The sequence below is a fragment of the Pelobates fuscus genome, chromosome 2 (genome assembly GCF_036172605.1).
Source record: "Pelobates fuscus isolate aPelFus1 chromosome 2, aPelFus1.pri, whole genome shotgun sequence".
Classification (NCBI taxonomy): domain Eukaryota; kingdom Metazoa; phylum Chordata; class Amphibia; order Anura; family Pelobatidae; genus Pelobates; species Pelobates fuscus.
In genome coordinates, this window is record NC_086318.1 from 165,439,183 (window position 1) to 165,461,676 (window position 22,494).

Below are 22,494 nucleotides of genomic sequence, written 5' to 3' on the forward strand. Positions count from 1 at the left end.
ATCAATCCATTCAGGGGAACAACATATTAAAAAAATGACACGAATCAGACCAGTGGTTTAAAAGTTAAGGGAAAGTCCTTTGTTACCAAATGAAGCATGGCTTTTTTTTCCCCAAAACAAGTTCCACAGAGTCTCTATCCTGGAGATAATTGGGAAGTAATCCAATTATCTCCAAGGACAGAGGCAAAACTCCATTAGCCACATGGCAGACAAAGGACAATAAAAGACGTAAAAGTACATACTGTTACATTTATCACATAGAACCTACACATTTACAATTTACCTAACACATAATAGCATACATAATATTGAAGACAGCCTGAATGCAATCTGCTACACAGTCTTAAAGGGACATTGTTCCTAAAAGTCATAATATGTCCACGGATGGTTTTTAAAGGGCCAGCAGCAGCACCATACAAATCCAATATGCCCAAATGTTGCACCTGAAAGGCCAAATCTCCCAGGGACCATAGTCAACAGGTAAGAGGCTGGCAATCAGGCTCCTCCAACAGCCAGGGGTAAAGGGCAGCTTGTCACCAATAAACCCAGTGACAAAAGGCATTTCGTCACACAGGTCCACCTACTGGAAGCTGGACCCTGGTCTTGGGTCCAGAGTGGGTGGAGTCGGCGAGACCCCAACCAAGCTGCGGCGGTTCGTGGGGTCTGCAGTGGTTATGGTGTCAGGCAGAGTGCTTGGAGACCTCGGAAAACACTAGGAGCATCCGTCAGCGGAGGGTACCCGGTCGGGGTGCCAGCGGTTCCGTTACAGTGGTGGCAGCGGTGGGATGGCGTCCTAGTGCGAGGAGAAGCAGCTCGGAGACACAGTTCGTTTGGAATTGCAATTTGAGGGCAACGCTAGTATTCGTACAGCGCCCCTATTCACAGCAAACATGACTTATCGCTTTGAGGGCGAGGCTTACAGGAAGGAGGTAGAGAGGCGGTTAACCAGGTATGGCCCGACTATTTCGGTAGAGACGCTCCTGGCCACCGTGCGCAAGTTGGATGAGGAGAATCGGAGCTCCGATTTCGGAGATTGGGGCTGTGGCCAATCGGTCTCTCCTCCCTACAGCAACCAGCATCCCAGGGAGAGGAGATTATCGGTCCCTCGTCCTTGCAGCAACCAGCATCACAGGGAGCCGAAGGTGCCGTCCTTCCTCCCCAGCGGCAGTGTGAGTTCCAGGGAGCCGAAGGTGTCGTCCTTCCTCTCCAGCGGCAGTGTGAGTTCAAGGGAGCTGAAGGTGTCGTCCTTCCTCCCCAGCGGCAGTGTGGGTCCCAGAAAGCAGAAGGTGTCGTCCTTCCTCCCCAGCGGCAGTGTGAGTCCCAGAGAGCAGAGGGTGTCGTCCTTCCTCTCCAGCGGCAGTATGAGTTCCAGGGAGCCAAGGTACCGTCCTTCCTCCCCAGCGGCAGTGTGAGTTCCAGGGAGCCAAAAGTATTGTCCTTACTCCCCAGCGGCAGAGTGAGTTCCAGGGGGGGAGGAGGCAACCGGTCTCCCTTCCCAGTGGCAACTTACCCCACAAAGGGGAGACCCTAATCCCCCAGAAGGTGCAGATGAGACCGTAGTCTATGCACCCGACATACAGGGATGCTGGATGGTCTATCCAGATCCCCAACTACCCTCACAAGAATACTGGGCGGAAGAGGTAAGCGATGTCTCTCCTCCCCAACCAAGTTGCGTCCAGGCTACCCCAGCAGAAGCGCTGGCATCGGGGCAGAGCGCAGTTGGCCTCTGCACCCCCAGTCTCCACAGCGTGTTGCCCAGCAGCACCAGAGGAACCACCAGGTGCAGTAAATGTGTGTTGTGGGTGGGCTACTCATGTACTTGTTCACTGTGGGTGGGTTTATCGACTGGTTAGTCTCCCCCCCAAAGGGGAGATGTGTGACGAAATGCCTTTTGTCACTGGGTTTATTGGTTACAAGCTGCCCTTTACCCCTGGCTGTTGGAGGAGCCTGATTGCCAGCCTCTTACCTGTTGACTATGGTCCCTGGGAGATTTGGCCTTTCAGGTGCAACATTTGGGCATATTGGATTTGTATGGTGCTGCTGCTGGCCCTTTAAAAAACATCCGTGGACATATTATGACTTTTAGGAACAATGTCCCTTTAAGACTGTGTAGCAGATTGCATTCAGGCTGTCTTCAATATTATGTATGCTATTATGTGTTAGGTAAATTGTAAATGTGTAGGTTCTATGTGATAAATGTAACAGTATGTACTTTTACGTTTTTTATTGTCCTTTGTCTGCCATGTGGCTAATGGAGTTTTGCCTCTGTCCTTGGAGATAATTGGATTACTTCCCAATTATCTCCAGGATAGAGACTCTGTGGAACTTGTTTTGGGAAAAAAAAGCCATGCTTCATTTGGTAACAAAGGACTTTCCCTTAACTTTTAAACCACTGGTCTGATTCGTGTCATTTTTTTAATATGTTGTTCCCCTGAATGGATTGATTGTGAATATGTAATTTTTATGGAGATTGGATGTATGGTTTTAGAGTTATGAAAGTTGGGTAAAAAGTATGTTTAACTGTATGTATAATTGAGTTTCCTCTCAGGATAAGGGGAGGGAATCTGTGGGATGTAACTGTGATATGATTGGTTGTTTTATCCCTCCCTGTGGGCGGTCCTGTATTTGCAACAACTGTAATAAAAGCCAGACTGGGTGTGCTAGCACCTCAGATCATCTTGTACCTTCATGAAGTTTTGGCTCATGTTTGGGGGATTGGAGAACTACACTCTGGGGATTGCTATAATCACTATACTCCCCAGGGTATAATCGCTGAGCTCTGCTAAGAGCTTGTTCCTGTTCCAGCTCTCTGGATTTCGGAGAGGTCCACCTACTGGAAGCTGGACCCTGGTCTTGGGTCCAGAGTGGGTGGAGTCGGCGAGACCCCAACCAAGCTGCGGCGGTTCGTGGGGTCTGCAGTGGTTATGGTGTTAGGCAGAGTGCTTGAAGACCTCGGAAAGCACTAGGAGCATCCGTCGGCGGAGGGTACCCGGTCGGGGTGCCAGCGGTTCCGTTACAATTATTATCAATATAACTTTGAAAATTGCTTATTTCAGGCTTATTTTAGCGGAGATCGTCTGTCACACGTCTGCTCTGGTTAGCTGCTCGCAGTAAAATTATTCTAAGTGTACTACGCAACATCTCCTGAGTACAATACCCCAAATGTATACCTATACAAAGTAATAATCTTAATCATAATCCTAAACTAAACCCAAATTCTAAATCAAATACCAAATCTAATCCTAAACCATACCCTAATCTAATACCCAACTTTAAAGGGACACTATAGTCCTCAGAACGTCTACAGCTTATTGTAGTTGTTCTGGTGAGTATAGTCAGTCCCTGCAGGCTTTTTGCAGAGAAATGCAGTGTTTACATTACAGCCTATGGATACTTCCACTGACTATTCTTCAGATGGGCTATTAGAGGTGCTTCCTTGAGCAGTGCTGAGTTGCTTTAAGGGCAAATGTAAACACTGCCTTAGCACAGAAAAGGCCGTGTTAACAGAGCAGCAAATACATGACTAGCTTTTTGCACCATAACACCTACATTAAGCTGTAGAGGTTACATTGATGAGGATTCCTTTAATTGTCCTCTGTGTGATCAGTGACATTCCCCATGTCTGATTTGGAATGTACCTCTTCCCCATGTGCTCAAAAAGGTTCTCCTAACTGTCCTGTATTTCATGCACTGTACTAACATTTGTGTAGAGAATTAAAGGGATTCTCTAGTGCCAGGAAAACAAACCTGTTTTCCTGGCACTGGAGAATCCTGGAACGCCCCACGTCGCTGAAGGGGTTAAAACCCCTTAAGACACTTGCCTAAATCCGCCCACGCTCCGCAATGGCCTTGCGCGCGCAGTAGACCTCCCCATAGGAAAGCATTATTCACTGCTTTCCTATGGGGATTCCGGCGACGCTGGAGGTCCTCCTGCATAGCGTGAGGACGTCCAGGCTTGTTTAGACAACCAAAAGTCATATAAGAAGCCGGAAGTCCCTCTAGTGGTAGACAGCCACTAGAGAAGGACTTAACCATGCAAGGTAATTATTGTAGTTTATATAAACTGCAATAATTACACTTGCAGGGTTAAAGGACCACTATAGCACTAGGAAAACACACTGGTTTTCCTGGCACTATAGGGTTATTAGGTTCCCCCACCCTCAGGGTCCCCCTCCTGCTGGACTGAAGGGGTTAAAAACCCTTCAGCCACTTACCTTTATCCAGCGCCGGGCTCCTTAGGCGCTGGTGACCTCTCCTCCCCCGCCGACGTCAGCTCCCGAGTGGAGCCGGATGCGTATGCGCGTCCAGAGCCGTGCACGCATTCAAACCGCCCATAGGAAAGCATTTCCTATGGACGTTCAGCGTGATCAATGCGATTTTTGCATTGAGGATCGCGGAAGCGCCTCTAGTGGCTGTCAGGGAGACAGCCATTAGAGACTGGATTAACCCTGCAATGTAAACAGCAGTTTCTTTGAAACTGCTATGTTTACAGCGGCAGGGCTAAAATTAGGGGGAACCTGGCACCCAGACCACTTCATTGAGCAATGGGCTACAGTGGTATGGGTGCCTACAGTGTCCCTTTAATGCAATGTATACGGACACAATATACAGTGATTGTGTTATGTGCTGTGTCAGTGTGTGTTTGTGTGCGCTGGATTCATGCAATGCATAGGAAGTCAGTACACTGTGATTGTTGCTGAATTCATGCAATGTACAATACAGTACACTTCATTTCTTCATTACATTGATACAATGTATAGTACAGTGATTGTTGCTGGATTCATGGAATGTATAGTTGCTGGATTCATGTACAGTACCTTACAGTACAGTTATTCTTGCTGGATTCATGTAAAGTGCAGTACAGTTATTGGTTCTGGATACATGTACACTACAATTGCTGGATTCATGTTTTGTACAGTTTATATTCATTGTAATGTACAGTACAGAGTGATTGATCCAACACCAGTCATACAGTACACGCTGAGTGTTGCTGGATTTATACAGTAGGTTTACAGCACAGTGCACACTGAGTGCTGATGGATTTATACACATGCGGTGCACACTGAGTGTTGATGGATTTATACACGTACAGCGCAGTGCACACTGAGTGTTGATGGATTTATACATGTACAGCACAGTGCACACTGAGTGTTGGATTTATACATGTACAGCGCAGTGCACACGGAGTGTTGATGGATTTATACATGTACGGCGCAGTCAGTGCACACTGAGTGAATTTATACATGTACAGCGCAGTGCACGCTGAGTGGTGCTGGATTTATACATGTACAGCGCAGTGCACGCTGAGTGCTGGATTTATACATGTACAGCGCAGTGCACGCTGAGTGTTTATGGATTTATACATGTACAGCGCAGTGCACGCTGAGTGTTGCTGGATTGATACATGTGCAGTGCACGCTGAGTTTTGATGGATTGATACATGTACAGCGCAGTGCACGCTGAGTGTTGCTGTGTTTACAGCCTGTGCTGCAGGGTTAGGTGGAGAGCTGACACTCAGACTAGGTATTACTAGCTGCAGACAAACTTTTTTTTTTTCCTTTGGGGCTGGGTTATGATAAGGAGGCGAAATGATGACGTGTTGGGGGAGAGGGGGCAGAGTTGATGGATTGATGGGCGTTTACCTTACGAAATTGGATGCAGAGAGGGGAGGAGGGGGCGGACACGCACAGCAACGTCCCGGGGGACGGAGTTCCGGAGATCGCAACATTCCGGAGATTCCAACACAGTCGGCAGCAGGTGTTCTATCATTCTGCTATACCTGTCAGATTTCTATACCATCGTCACTTCCGGGGAGAACACCGGCTAGTTAGGAGATAGGTGTGATGGGCGTGCAGCTGGGATTCCTGGTGACATTACACAAGACGTTACCGGAAACCCTAAGGTCGAGGAGATAAGAAGGCTAAAGCTCGATGGTGTGTTTAAGTACGATAGATTGCCGATAGTTATCGATGCTTACATTAACTTATTGACAATAAAACATAACAGCCAGATATCAGTTTGCTGTATTGCTGTTTCAGTGCATGGTGTACACAGGGGGTTAAGCCATGAAACCTCCTACGAAGTAACTAGTTAACTTTGTTAGTGAATAAAGTATTCCTGTACGTATGTGATATTTGATATAATGTATCAATTCACAGTGTGTGTGTTTACACTAGTGAGGTTTTGTAAAACAGAAGTTGAAAGTTCATTTAGGAATGTCAGCAGCAGTGCTTCACTTGTAGGCAGTATTATTTTTTTAAAAATTTTTTTTAATACTTTTGCCTTTCTCTTTACAGCATTGAAGATGCAAATGATGACAGTAAGATGGCTGACCTGTTATCTTATTTCCAGCAGCAGCTGACATTTCAAGAATCCACCCTCAAACTTTGTCAGCCAGACTATGATTTCAGTCAGACTCATATTTCAGGTATGGTGATTTCCTTGGTATGAATGATAGCCAGGCAGCACCTGTACAAGCCATGTCACTTATAATTTCCCAAGTTTAATACCCAGTTTATTCCATGGGAATTCCTTGAATGAAAGCAGAGCTGCTCAAGGAGGGTAGTTATGTTTTAGGGTTCCTGCAGGCAAGACTTTCCTAGGTTGGTTTAAGTCTTCAGTTGTTCAAAAGTGCCTTTTTGAAACAACTCATTGAATATCCAAAGTTGGCAGTTATCAGACTGACCTTTCCGGCTCAATTTCTCCATTCTTGGATATGGCAGTTTCTAAGGCACCTGTCATGGTATACGCTACTTTATATAAAATAAAAGTCCTCAAAAGTTCATCTATATATTCTGGCATATTTTTTAGGACATGCTATCTTTAAATGTGAACCTGTTGTATAACTTTAAGGTCCACTAAAGTCACCCAGGCCACTTCATCTCAAAGAAGTGGCCTGAGTGCAGTGGTCCTTTAGTTTTAACCCTTTATTGTAAAATATGTTTTTGTTTTAGAAACTGCAATGTTTATATTGTAAGCTGAAATCCACCTCCAGTGTATGTGACACTGACAGCCACTTGGAGGCGCTCCTGCATTACTGACTGAGTAAAACTCAGTCATGTGATGTGTAAGGCACCATAGGAATGCATTGAATTAATGCTTTCAAATGGGTTACGGTAAAAACATGCTCGCCATTTTCCACGAATTAGGTACCCAGGGATAGGACTTGTGTAAATATAGGGCCTGGGGCACTATAGTGTTTGTCTGGATGTTTGATGACAAATTCTTCTAAGCGATTTAAAGGATAAACTGCATTCCAAAGTATTAATATATTACCAAAAAGTTGGTGTGTACTGCATATTTGGCCAAGTAGATGTGAATAATGAAGTAACCATTCATAAAAAGATTATAACATATTACTGTACATTTTGCTTATAGTTTATGAATTACTACATTAATGTGTTTTTTTTCTTTGTTTTTTTTTTTTTTTAGCGCTCCCAATGGAGGTGCTGATGTATATTTTCCGTTGGGTGGTTTCAAGTGATCTTGATCTCAGATCATTAGAGCAGCTATCTTTGGTCTGCAAAGGTTTTTATATTTGTTCAAGGTATTCCTCTCAAGATTTGAACTTTTCGATTGAATCTTCATCACCCTTCTTCATAATAACCAATATCTGTGTAATGTTTCCGACTCCTTTTCTGCAAAACAGCCACATTATTAGAATGTTAGTTTTGTAACTTACATAATATATTTTTCATTATTTACACATGCAGAATTGGAGGGCTGGAGGGAGACGAAGACATACAATGCATTATTCTAAGCTCTTCCAGGACTTTAGTTTTGTTTTATCGTCTTGTTAATTTTATCGCATAACTGACCCCATACAATCAAGCATCCAGACATTTTAGTTAATCAAACATTTAAAGTACCAGTTTGTCTAAGTAATTTAGCATAGCATAATCTTTATTATAGCAATTTATGATAGGATTACATTTATCTTTCTCTTGTTGAAAATAATTTTAATATAATCACATTTTTAATTATCCATGATAGTGAATCTGTCATAGTTACATAGTAATCTAGGTTGGAAAAAGACTAAAGTCATTCAAGTTCAACCTTTAAAACATATTCCTTTATGCTGTTGATCCAAAACAATGCAAAAACAAAGTGAATTAATCTATTTCCAAATTTTCATAATACACTTTATATTATCTTTGAATAATGTCATTTTCATATTTTTTTGTATTTATTTTTAAATTCAGGCCTTTTTAAAAAGTTTATTTCATGTTCAGGGATCCTGAGATCTGGCGCCGGGCATGTTTTAAGATATGGGGAAGAAGCTGTGTGAAGCTGGTCCCTTACACTACATGGAGACAGATGTTCCTAGAAAGACCACGTGTTCGATTTGATGGTATGTGTCTATATGTGGACAAGGTAACCATGCTGTATAGCATGATGTAATAATTTTTCATCAGTTCTTGTACTTTTTTTCTTTTTTGTTTTTCTTTGCATTTTGGTATTTAGTTGAGTCTAGTGAATTATTTCTCAAGTAATACAATCTTGAATGCATTAGGCACTGAACCTTCCCTATAATGATGCACAGATTCAGTGCATCTCTATGACTAGATGCTGATTTGCGCAGCACAGTATTTTGCTGCGCATGCACAATAGACTCCCAATGCTTTCCTCTGGGTAAGCATTGGATTGTCTGTGATCATCAAGATTGATGATCCCGGCCATGGAGGCAGGATGAGACCAGCACAACTGTGGATAAAGGTAAGGTACGTTTAAAAGCTTTTATCTCCACATAGAGTGTGACTGGGAACCTAAATCAGTATTCTAGCACCATAGTGTTAGGAATAAATGTTTGTATTCTTAAAGGAACACTATAGTCACCTAAATTACATTAGCTAAATAAAGCCGTTTTAGTGTATAGATCATTCCCCTGCAATTTCACTGCTCAATTCACTGTCATTTAGGAGTTAAATCACTTTGTTTCTGTTTATGCAGCCCTAGCCACACCTCCCCTGGCTATGATTGACAGAGCCTGCATGAAAAAAAATTGGTTTCACTTTCAAACAGATGTAATTTACCTTAAATAATTGTATCTCAATCTCTAAATTGAACTTTAATCACATATAGGAGGCTCTTGCAGGGTCTAGCAAGCTATTAACATAGCAGGGGATAAGAAAATCTTAATTAAACAGAACTTGCAATAAAGAAAGCCTAAATAGGGCTCTCTTTACAGGAAGTGTTTATGGAAGGCTGTGCAAGTCACATGCAGGGAGGTGTGACTAGGGTTCATAAACAAAGGGATTTAACTTCTAAATGGCAGAGGATTGAGCAGTGAGGCAGCAGGGGCATGTTCTATACACCAAAACTGCTTCATTAAGCTTAAGTTGTTCAGGTGACTGAAGAGTTGTTCAGGTCTAAGAGCCATAAATACTACAGAGTATGGTTGTGGTTAGAGTGCCAGGTGTCTTAAATGTAATCAAGTTTGTAGTCGCACTGATGTGGAAGTTCTTAGTTCTGTGTTAGTGATGTCAATTCTGTCTTTGCTTAGACAGTATTTGTTGAGTGAGAACCTCAGCTGATTCTGCCATTGAGTTTTGTCCAAATATGCTAGAAATTGATATGTCTTTTCTGGTAGTAAGTGTCAATCCTGTACAGAAACAATTTCACTACTCACTGTAAAACAGCAATAACATATGTAACGGACTGCATTTATTTCAGGTGTCTATATCAGCAAGACCACATATATACGCCAGGGAGAGCAGTCTTTGGATGGATTTTACAGGGCTTGGCACCAAGTGGAATATTACAGGTTTACTTATTTTTGTCTACACCACATTCAAAAAGTTAATGTGTAATTACTGTGGGTGTCTTTTTGCTAACAATGTCCTCAATTCAGTATTGTTGCACAAGCTTTCCAAATGGTTTAAAGGGACAGACACTATATAGTCACCAGAACAACTACAGCTAAATGTAGTTATTCTGGTAAGTATAATCATTGCCTTCAGGCATTTTCATGCAAACACTGCCTTTTCATTGCCCCTAGGGACACCTCCAAGTGGCCACTCCTCAGATGGCCACTGCAGGTGCTTCCTGGCTCAGTGCTGCACAGTAGGCAGCCATGCCGTTTAACGTCTCCACACTCTGCATGGGGATGCAGAATTTTCCTCAACTGATTCAATGCATCTCTGAGGAGGTGCTGATTGGCCAAAACAGCATTTGCCCCCACCCCTTGCCGATTTTATGCAATTGGGAAAGCATTGGATTGGCTAAAAATCCGCAATTCTGATGTCACCAAGGGGGCGGAGCCAGTGCCAGTGGACATGCGTGTCGCTGGAAATAAGGTGAGGTTTAATTCCTTTTAAGGGGGCTGATGGGGAGGGCAAGCCACCTAAATGGTGGGTTTAGCACTATAGGGTCAGGAGTACATGTTTGTGTTCCTGACCCAATAGTGATCTTTTAATATTTTTGTATAACAAAATGACTTCATAGTATCAAAATATTTTAATTGTGATATATTGCTATGTTTGTACGTATGATATATTTTTAAATATGCTGAAAAGGCATTTTACGTTTTTTTCAAAGATATTAAAGGACCACTATAGTGCCAGGAAAACATACTTGTTTTCCTGGCACTATAGTGCCCTGAGGGTGGCCCCACCCTCAGGGACCCCCTCCCGCCGGGCTCTGTGGAGAGTAAAGGGTTAAAACTTACCTTTATTCCAGCGCCGGGCGGGGAGCTCTCCGCCTCCGATCCTCCCTTTCGACTTAATGCGCATGCGCGGCAAGAGCTGCGCGCGCATTCAGCCGGTCTCATAGGAAAGCATTTCCTATGGACGCTTGCGTGCTCTCACTGTGATTTTCACAGTGAGAATCACGCAAGCGCCTCTAGCGGCTGTCAGTGAGACAGCCACTAGAGGATTTGGAGGCTGGATTAACCCTATTATAAACATAGCAGTTTCTCTGAAACTATGTTTATATAAAATAAAAGGGTTAATCCTAGAGGGACCTGGCACCCAGACCACTTCATTAAGCTGAAGTGGTCTGGGTGCCTAGAGTGGTCCTTTAAATCATTTCGAAAGCTTATCCAAAAATATTAAACAAGGCCATTGTTCGATTTTAAAGCAGTAGTAAACTACCCTTTTATTAAAAAAGAAAAGGTTATAGTGTGTATAAGTGCTTTATTTTTTTATTGCACATGGTTAAAATGTACAGATTTATAGTAAGTCACTTGTACCAGAACTAATCATGCCATTTAAAAAAAAAAAAAAAGCTTTTCTTAGTGTCATTGATACTATTGTCACCTGTATTTTACAGATGCTGACTATTAGTTTCTTTCCCTAGCTTGTATTTTTTTTAGATATGATTGTTTCTTGAAGTTACCCTCTTTCTTACATTTTTTTTGCACTATGCTGCAAAGTATAACAGGGTTTTTCTCTAAACGAAGTGGCCAGAAATTGAAAGTGAATTTCAAATTGTTAGGCCTATATTCTAAAATGTACTGTGAATTCCTTGCAATACTCATTTTAGTAACTGGCCTTGTAAGTTTCATTAGAGAGTAGGAGGTACACACCAATGTCTGTGCTCAGGTATTTTTTTGTTTTTGTTTGTTCCTTTACAAAAATCATAATTTAAAATGTGTTGTTACTTCAAAGTGATATTGGTCTATTTAGAGTGAATTTACATATCCTAAACTACTCATCTATTTAATAGTACTTCAATAATGTTTATCTTTATATTTTTAGGTATATAAGATTCTTTCCTGATGGTTACATTATGATGTTTACCACTCCAGAGGAGCCCCAAGCAATTGTACCTCGTTTGCGAACTAAAAATGCAAGGTATTGTAATGATTCCTTCTGTTTGGTATGTTGTATCGCCATGCCAAATACATCAATGGATACCTCAAATTGATATCTCTTAAAGGAACACTATAGTCACCAGAACAAATACCGCTTAATGTACTTGTTATGGTGTCTACAGACTGTATGTGCAGACTTTTTAATGCAAACACTACCTTTCCAGAGAAAAGGCATTGTTTACATTACTGCCTCAGAACATCGCTAGTCACTCAAACAGCCACTAGAGGTGCTTCCTGGGTCACTGCTGCACAGTGTAAAGCAGTGACATTCAGCGTCTAAACGCTGAACACTCCACATAGAGATGCATTGATTCAGTAGATCTATGAGGAGATGCTGATTGTGCAGCACGGTGTTTTGCTGCGCACGCGTATTAGCCTCCCAATATTTTCTCATGGGAAAGCATTGGATTGGCTGAGTTTGTCATGTTTGATCTCAGCCAAGAAGACGGAGCTGGGTGGGGCTGGCCACATCGAGGCTGACGCGTCGCTGGGAAAGTGAATAAAACATCTTTTTAAAGTAAGCAGAGGGAAGCTAGGAACCTAAACTGTATTTTTGCTAGTGTCAGGAATACAGGTTTGTGTTCATTTAACTTATTCTTTGGCACTGTCACTATTCAGGGGTACTCCAGTTTTTCAGCACATCTCGCATTACATAATCTAACCCAAACTAATAATTGCTTGCTCATATGCATAAGGAGTTCACTTACCCCATGTATACAGTTTCACCAGTTGTAGACCTCATTTGGTAGGTGAAGGTACTTTTACTTTATAGCTATGTCTCTCTCGAGTTAACATCAATACAAATGTAGCACACCCTCAAGATTTAAGATTAGTAAATGTTCCTGTATCGAGAAAAATACACATTTATGAGATCTTGCAATCTTGGTGTGCTCATTTTAGCAGAACTCATGGAAATTATATTATATTGTGCTGTTGTGTAATATTATAATCCAGTCACAATATGTAAAATTTATTAGGCTTAATTTAAAATGCAAAGAATGGTGCGTATATTGGATTAAAATACAATAAATTAGTATTGCTTCAATCACCTGTGGGGTCACTCAACCACACATAAAATCAGTGAAAACAAAATAATAGACGGTGAGAGCACACACAAATAATGAATATTACCCTTATATTCAATTGGAGTCTTGTAAATATAAAATCAGAAGAAAAACATAGGGTAATAACGTCAAAATAAATTTTAAATGGTGAATAAATTATCAAACTCACATATTACTGAGTCACTCAAGCTGACTCAGACTAGAAGCGTTGAAAGGATAAAAAGTAGTGGTGGCTGAAATCAAATGCCAACTGTTTGCTTGTTCCTTCTTTAAAATTCCCAGGATGCAGGTTCTTTTTTTAAAAAGGTTTTATTACATAGTAAAAACAGCAGCAAAGATTAGAAAACAGCAAGCCCATTCTCAACACACTGACGCGTTTCAGCCGAAGCTTTTTTCAAAGTGACACTTAAAACCTGTACATGAGGGGTACTGTTATACTCGGGTGACACTTTTAAAAAAGCTTTGGCTGAAACGCGTCAGTGTGTGGAGAATGGGCTTGCTGTCTTCTAATCTTTGCTGCTGTTTTTACTATGTAATAAAACCTTTAAAAAAAAAAGAACCTGCATCCTGGGAATTTTAAAGAAGGAACAAGCAAACAGTTGGCATTTGATTTCAGCCACCACTACTTTTGATCCTTTCAACGCTTCTAGTCTGAGTCCGCTTTTGAGTGACTCAGTAATATGTGATTTTGATAATTTATTCATCACTTAAAATTTATTTTGACGTTATTACCCTATGTTTTTCTCCTGATTTTATATTTACAGGACTCCAATTGAATATAAGGGTAATATTCATTATTTGTGTTAATTTAAAATGCACAATTACAAAAATTCTGCTCATTATCATATATGCATGTTAAGGCAGACATTCAGTCATTGCGTTAAAGATCAGGCTCAACTGAGCATAAAACCTATGGATTTAATTCTTTTTTTTTTTTTTTGTCCTGATATACCTGATGCTCTCATATGTTACACATTTGCTTCTAGTCTGCTACTCTCTGTAACAAAATAGATGTTTTGGTTTTATTCCCCTCCCATGTAGAGCTGATGCAGTGCTGTTTGGCCATTACCGTCTGTCTCAAGAAACTGATAACCAAACCAAAGTATTTGCAGTGATAACCAGCAAGAAGGAAGAGGTTGGTTTGGCTGATTAGCACATTATGTGAAACATACCACACTATTTTGCATCATTTTAATTTTATGTTTTAATAGATTCTGGTCAAAAGATAATAATTTTTTGTAGTTTATCTTTTGACACATGCTAGTGGTAAATGACTGTGTGTTTGTATGTGTGCTCGCGCACATGTGTTTTTGCCACTCGTACATATAACATTTTATAATTCTATGCTATGCAGAACCATATGTAGAGACCAAACATGGATGAGGGTTCCTCAGCTAATACTGGTGCTACCGTGGCTTTTATTTAACCCCTTAAGGACGGCGGGCGTTCTATGCCGTCCTTGGGGACCAGGTACTAAACTCCGGCGGGCGGCATAGAACGCCCCCGCCATCCTTTCTACTTACCTAGTCGATTGCGGTGGGGGAACTCACCTGGCATCCCATGGAGTCCCCCTGCTTCCGATCCGGCCCTCCTGGGTCATGTGATCGCAAGGACCTCACGGAATTACAGGCAGTCCCCCTGCTGGCTGTAAAATGGAAAACAAAAGATTAAAAACGTTAAAAATTATATAATCTATACGTAGATCATAAACATACACACACATACACTAAGTGTATTTTAATATATTATTATTATATATATATATATATATATATATATATATATATATATATATATATATATATATATATAAATTTCCAAATACATGTAGAATATATATTTCTATAATATAAAAAAATATGTAAATGTTAAAAAATAAATAAGAAATGTGTTATTTTGTTCTAACTGTATTGTGATATAAAAAATAAATAAAATATATATAATATATATCTATATATATATATATATATATATATATATCAAAGTACACGTAGAACAAAATAATATATCTATATCTATATACATATATATATATATATATATATATATATATATATATATATATATATACGTATATATCTCTTAATATAAATAAAAATTATTTAAAACAATTATATGTATGTAATATTTTTACATAATTAGGTCATTTTATTAATTACAATTTGCGGGACCTGCCTGACAACCCATGCCGAAAGTATAGGGAATTTAATTTGCTAGCACTATATTTAACCCTATAACTTTCCAAGACACCATAAAACCTGTACATGGGGGGTTACTGTTTTACTCGGTACAGTAAAATGTATTACAACGATGATATAGTCAGTGAAAGTGACGTTTTTTGCATTTTTCACACACAAACGTCACTTACACTGACGATATTATTGCTATGATACGTTACACTGTTTTGAAACACAAATATGTCTACCGAGTATAACAGTACCCCTCATGTACAGGTTTTAAGGTGTTTTCAAAAGTTACTGAGTAAAATATAAAGTTTCATTTTTTTCATCTAAAATTTGCCAGATTGGTTACTTTGCCTTTGAGACTGTGTGGTAGCCCAGGAATGCAAATTACCCCCATGATGGCATTCTATTTACAATAGTAGGCAACCCATGGTATTGCAAATGGGGTATGTCCAGTCTTTTTTAGTAGCCACTTGGTCCCAACACTAGCCAAAGTTAGCATTAATATTTGTTTGTGTGTGGAAAAAAAAAGAATTTGAACGCTCATTTTGGCCAATGTTTGTGACTAAGTGGCTACGAAAAAAGGCTGGACATACCCCATTTGCAATACCTTGGGTTGTCTACTTTTGCAAATGGTATGCCATCATGGGGGTCATTCTCAATTCTGGGCTACCATATGGTCTCAATGGCAATGTAATCAATCTGGCGAATTTCAATGTGAGAAAAATGTAACATGCTATGTTTGACCCTGTAACTTCCCAAAACACCATAAAACCTGTACATAGGGCGTATTGCTTTACATGTGACACATCGCTGAATAGAAATATGTGTATTTTATTGCAGTAAAAGCAAACAGTATTATGACATTCACAGTAAAAACGTTACGTATTACTAAAAAAAAAATAAAAAAAAAATTCTCCCCCCTTTTTTTATATTTTATTCATATTAAATTATGTTTCATAGCTAAATATTTGATGTTAAATGAAAGCCCTGTTTCCCATGAATAAAATGATATATATAAGTGTGGGTACATTTAATATGAAAGGGGTGAATTACGGTTGGACAGACATAGCGCAAATGCCAGGTTTGGTTACGTTTTGTTTTGATCACAACGCTCAGCCCTTAAGGGGTTAAAATGCTGTAGCAACATTTTGTTTTTTTAAATAAGTTAATGAACTAGCATCTGCCTGGGTGAGTGGATTTTTACATTTTTGCACACAGAAAATTTTTGTTTTTTTAAAAAGAATTCCTAGGAGTGGTGGTATTTCCCTTTTTTAAGCTGGCATATGTTTCCTAGTCTGCTTATGTCGTCGTTTTGGAAAAGGGGAGCTAGAGGTTGCAAGGTGTTTAAGATACAAGAGTTTTATATATTTTTCTAAGTAATCGTGTTTTTATAGTTTTGGCTGCAATATATGTGTGGTCATTTTTGAGGAAACAGTGGGTCCTTTTTATAAGCAATTGGGGGCAGTCTGCTGAAATATATTCCATTGTTTTCCATTATTAAAGGGTTACTTGAACTAAAATCTGTGTGTTATTAAAATAAATCTGGTTTTGATTGTAGTTAGTCTTAATGGCACACCCCATAGTCTCCATTATATTATGGTATATTTTGTTTGTGTGTTTTTTGTTTTTGTTTGTTTGTTTAGTATACTATTATTGATAGTTGGTAAAGTTCAAAAGTGTATGATCCTCTGATATTTTCTATTGGCTAATTCAATTTATTTTGCTGTTGACCATACAGAAACCAACAGAATACCAAAGGTATCGCTATTTCCGTCGCTCCCCAGTTCAGGAAACTGACCGCAGCTTTCATCTGGGGCTTCAAATATGCTCAAGTGGTCGCCATAAATTCAATAAGCTAGTTTGGATTCATCATTCTTGCCACATTACGTATAAGTAAGTAAATAACCAACTTTATTACCTTTATGCTTGTATGACTACAGCATTTCCCAGATTTTCTCTGGAACAGCTGCTGTTTCAAAAGTTAGCTATCAGTTGCATTTGTTGTGCATGTTAGCCTGTAATTATTATTATTATTATTATTGCCATTTATATAGCGCCAACAGATTCCGTAGCGCTTTACAATATTTTGAGAGGGGGGATGTAACAATAAATAAGACAATTAGAAGAAAACTTACAGGAACAATAGGTTGAAGAGGACCCTGCTCAAATGAGCTTACAGTCTATAGGAGGTGGGGTATTAGAAACATTAGTATAGAAAATATCAAGTAGGAGTGAAGCAGAGCTAGAGGAGAGAGCAAAGCACTATCCCATAGGAGAGAGCAAGAGAGAGATTACTCTGGGAGGCCATACGCTTTCCTGAAGAGATGGGTTTTAAGGCCCTTCTTAAATGATTGAAGACTAGGGGAGAATCTGATGGCAGTAGGCAAGTTATTCCAAAGGAGAGGAGCCGCCCGTGAGAGGTCCTGCAAGCGCGAGTTGGCCGTACGGGTGCGAGCAGCGGTCAGGAGGTGGTCGCGGGCAGAGCGGAGGGTACGAGGAGGGGCATACCTCTGGATCAGTGAAGAGGGGCTGGAATTGTTCAGTGCTTTAAATGTATGGGTTAGCACTTTGAATTGACTCCTATAGGATACAGGGAGCCAATGTAAGGACTGGCAGAGGGGCGAGGTGTGAGAGGACCGACTGGAGAGGAAAATCAGTCTAGCTGCAGCATTCATTACAGACTGTAGCGGGGCAGTACGGCTTTTGGGGAGACCAATCAGGAGAGGGTTACAGTAATCCATGCAGGAAATTACTAGAGCATGGACAAGCTCCTTGGTAGCATCTTGCGTAAGAAAGGGGCGGATGCGGGCTATGTTTTTGAGTTGGAACCTACAGGACTTGGCAACAAACTGGATGTGAGACTCAAAGGTGAGACCAGAGTCAAGTATGACGCCAAGACAGAATCAGTTTTCCCGTTAAATCTAATTAAATAGTGCTGGTAGAGAAAGCTTTCCAACATGCTTGTGTTTTCCTTGTTAGCCTCTTAGCTAAGGGAGTTTCTTCAGCATTTCACCCCCATCCCCTTACAGACCCAGCTCTGTTTCAGACCAGTCCATTGATGACAGTTAGGATGTTCTAAGGTGAAGATATCGTCCAACTGAACATGTGTAAATCTGTCAGGAATGACCAATGCACTTTTACAGCTTTCCTAGAGATAGGACACTGGTTAAATCAGTGTCCCCCTGGAGTGGATGTGGAAGCATGATAAAGAAGCAGCTAAATATGAAAAAAATATATATTTACCTGCTTTTTTCAGCTTACAGAATGAGGCATGTGTGTCTTTCATAGCTGTCTCTTTAAATAAACTATATGATGATATTGTCTGTTATTGATTTGCCATACTGGGATGTTAAAAGGAGCCTATAGTCCTAAAAATAAGTTGTTTTGGGGGAGTATATGTTCTCTTTTGTCCACTCTCACATAGTCCAAACACTGGCTTCTCATAGATGGAGTGTTTTTTTTTTTTTTTTTTTTTTTTTTTTTTTTTTTTATTATAAAGTGCAGTGCGCACTGATTAGATGTAAAATATGGACAGATTTGACATTAGACAGCCCAGAACAGAGTTATATGTGCCCCCTCTATACCAGAGAGCTCTATAGTATTAGGGATACATATTTGTATTCCTAATACTATAGAATCCCTTTAACCCCTTAAGGACCAAACTTCTGGAATAAAAGGGAATCATGACGTGTCAGACACGTCATGTGTCCTTAAGGGGTTAACTAGAACATTTGGTCGAAATGTGTGTCAATGAATAACCAGGGAAATAATTTCAATCGCTCTCATTGAAATAGAACATCTTTTGTGTGCAATACCTCTGTTTCTGATATTGTTTGTATTTATGTTTTGGTGTCGAATTTAAAAAAAAAAAAATATCTTCTATAAACAGGCTATGGAAGTGCTGGTCTTAATGTTCTGCCTGCTGTGCTATTCTTTTTCAGATCAACTGGAGAAACTGCAGTGACAGCCTTTGACATTGACAAGATGTACACCCCATTGTTCTTTGCCCGTGTGAAAAGTTATACTGCAGTGTCAGAAAGGCCTCTTTAAGGTCTTTTTTGTTTTAACGTCTGCATGAATTACAGATAATAACCAAGCATACACACTCTGATTTCTTTTTTAATTTTACTGCAAGTGACAGTTGTTTTCTATGATATGGCAAATAGTTTTAATTTAGGGGTTGGGAAAACACCCATCTTTTTCTTCTTATGCTGCATTTTATTTTTCATATAATAGACATTTTGAGCATACTATATTCTGGCAATTGTAAATAATTTAAGAAGTAAACAGATCACCCACATTAAGACACACATTACTGGAAATTCGGGTGTTCACTTTTGTTACCTTGATATCTTTCTTCGTTGATCTGATATATTGCTGTAGAAAAGCTCACTAGCGAGGTCATTTATGTTCTTTGTTTAAAGATTACAAAAAATAACTTTTTGTTCTGCAGACTTGAAGCAAATTTGTTCAGTCACTTTAGTCATCACTATATAAGTGCATTGCATACTACATACACATTATGCTTATTGATTTCCAAGGTAATGGAATGTTTGTTATACAATATATTTATGTAGACATTGAGTTATTTTAACATCCTATGGCATACAATGAATGGATAGTGGCAGCGGTAATTATCTCTGTATCTGCACGCACTAAGGTACCCTGTTCTCATGTTTTCAGAATGTGATCATTTTTTCTAGGGGTGTGGTTTAAGACCAGTTGGCTATAGGGATTTATTTTACCATACATTAAGTTGCTTTTGAACTTTATATGTTATTCGTTCCCTCAGTTATTGCACATTTTCTGTTTCCATCTTTGTACAATATAGTTATGCTTAACTGACACAGTTAACCTTTAAATATAATGGGTTCCTTCACAAAATTGGTAATTGTTAATTACCTTCACATGGCACATGATAGGCCATAGTAGCCAAACTGAAAAAATATGGAGAATGTTTCCAGATCTGCTAAGCAGGCCTAAATATGCACTCATGTCAATTCTTCAATACCCAAGTTTCGTGACTAACGCTATATGCATATTGTGCAGGTTGCATTTTTGCAGACTGTATAAGGCAATGGACACGTTCTGCTTTGACTGTTGAATAGGTTATAGCTGTTTGGTAGTTCAGAGCTTTTTATTTTTACTCTGTGAGAGGAAAGTATATACTATAAAGCATCGTGCTTCTAGTCCATTCACATGAAAGGATTGAATGTTGTGTCTATTAAATTGCATCATATTATACAGCAAAGCTGTTACTTTTCAAGTACTTACAGTGTTAAACATTCATAATTTAGAATGACATGACACTGAGGCCCTTCTCACTTAGATGAGGCAAATCTTTTATGTTCTTTTTTTGTGGGGAACTGACACAGCTTGCTGTGGGCTATACACCAATTTTAAATTTTTGGTTCCTGTATGAATGTGAATGCTTTCTTATATGAATGCTGCTTCCTATGTTATGCATTTTTAATGACAACTTAAAATATTGGTAATTACACTGTAAATATAAGAGTATAGAATTAATAGAAAGAAGATTAAATATAAGTGGTTTATTCACTAAACCTTCAGTTTCAGCTATGTAACTTGATAGATGAAACTTGCTTCCAATAAGGAGCATTTATGTAGCCCTAAGCATAACCTGGCGTACATGTATTTAAAGTAGAACTGCCGTTAACATATGTGTATATCAGGATCCCCTTAATGTATAACTTCTTCCATGATGTATTGCTTTGAAAATCTCCAACAAACATTTAAAGTCTGACATGGGGGAAAATACCTGTTGGTGTTTGTTGGTCCAGAGGGAGTTAGGTAAAGGCTGATGGAAATCAGTGTAACCTATGTGATAACTATTGGGGATATAAGTAGCTCCCACAGTGCCAAGCATATCCCATAATTATTTACCTTATGATCAGACAGTAGGCATCTTATGATGCTACACTTGGGTTTGGGGTGATATAATTGCAGTCTTCCACACCTGCAGTTAAATTTTATCATTTGCTTCAACATAACTGGGAGTAAAACTCATTATGGGTATAGAGTTATTGTGGCTCTGTCACCTCAAACTTAAACTTCTCATATTGTATTTTTCCTACACTTGGAAATCTTAAAGGATGGAGCTGAGGGCAAGCTTCACCCTTTGTTAAATAGGAAAATTACATAAGTCAAAGTAGTCTCTACTTTGTCTTGTTTTATAAAAAAATAAATGTGAAGTTAAGAAAAGGACAGAGACTGAATGAAGAAGAGAATACAATAGGAGAAAGGTAAGTTTGAGGTGACAGACACTTTCATTATATGCTGTAAGTTGTAGCAAAGAGGCTACCAAGCTTCATAGATGAATTGCATTGTCTGTAAATTGATACCATGTCATATTTATATACATCCTAATAGATGTTTATATCCGGATATGTCACCATGAGCTTATTGATCCACACAGGTTTTTAGGTACCCATGGATATGCTCAGCTGGCAAGTTTAGCGGAAGTGGAATTCAGTTAGTAACAATGACAATAATTCTTAAGTTGCTACCTGGGAATTAAACAAATTCTCACTTCTTCTAATTTGCCATTTAGGGAATAAACCACTTATTTTGTAAAATTATTTCCATGAAAATTTGGTGAGAAATGTATTGAAATTTTTTTATTTAATATTGCTTGTTGCTCTGGGGGTTACAAATGCTATTTTAATAAAGAGTTGAATTGTCTCAATCTTCTGTAACTGTCTGTTTTTAAAAAAAGGTTGCATTCAGGGATTGTCCCAATTTAAATGTCCTAATGTAACCAAAATATACAGTTTTGAATGTGCTGTGCATCAGGCTTTCTTTTCTGTAAAGGTTACATCTTCAAATCGTTGAAATTGTGCTTGACAATAAATGTTGTCCATGCAATTAATGGTACATGTATTTGTTTCTCATTTGTGGAGCTTGTCACCTGGCAAATAAACTGTATGGAGCAATGCGTGGCACACTGCAGTTCCTGAATCATGACTACTAAAGGAATATCTTGATGTTGTGTATAAATGTGTTAATCCTTTCTTTCTCCTTAAGCTCATTTAATGTGCTGCTAGCCCTATTTCTTTTAACATTGTTTGCTGGTTATTTCAATGGGTAGATCATGTTTTTAACCTCCATGCTGCGTTATTCGTGATGCTTTCCTTGTAAGTATGGGGATAAATTGATCTGTGTCAATACACAGATAACTTCCATGTAGTCTGCGATGGGGAGACATTTAACTACAGGTAGAATAAGGACATACATTCCCCAGTCTATGCACGTGCATCAACAAGTCTTGAGAGCTCCTGACCATGACGCAAGTTCACCAGTTGTCCTTCCTTGCACCACTTTCGGTAGGTATGAACTTTGGCATACTGGAACTCCATAGAAGACTTGTTGTTTTGGAAAGGCTCTGACTCAGTCATCTAGCCATCACTGTTTG

General features: G+C 39.5%; 1 protein-coding gene across 1 annotated transcript in view; it reads left to right on the forward strand.

Annotated features, from left to right (window-relative positions):
* The window catches only part of FBXO9 (F-box protein 9), a 45,970-nt gene extending 24,019 nt beyond the window's left edge, over positions 1-21,951 (forward strand). Inside the window, exons 6-13 of the mRNA XM_063442923.1 lie at positions 6,297-6,427; positions 7,432-7,546; positions 8,232-8,350; positions 9,673-9,763; positions 11,697-11,792; positions 13,918-14,011; positions 16,801-16,955; positions 19,004-21,951. Of these exons, the coding sequence (XP_063298993.1) occupies positions 6,297-6,427; positions 7,432-7,546; positions 8,232-8,350; positions 9,673-9,763; positions 11,697-11,792; positions 13,918-14,011; positions 16,801-16,955; positions 19,004-19,112 (910 nt within the window). The 3' untranslated portion in view covers positions 19,113-21,951. The remainder of the gene's footprint in view (positions 1-6,296; positions 6,428-7,431; positions 7,547-8,231; positions 8,351-9,672; positions 9,764-11,696; positions 11,793-13,917; positions 14,012-16,800; positions 16,956-19,003) is intronic.
* Positions 21,952-22,494: the final 543 nt, after the last annotated feature.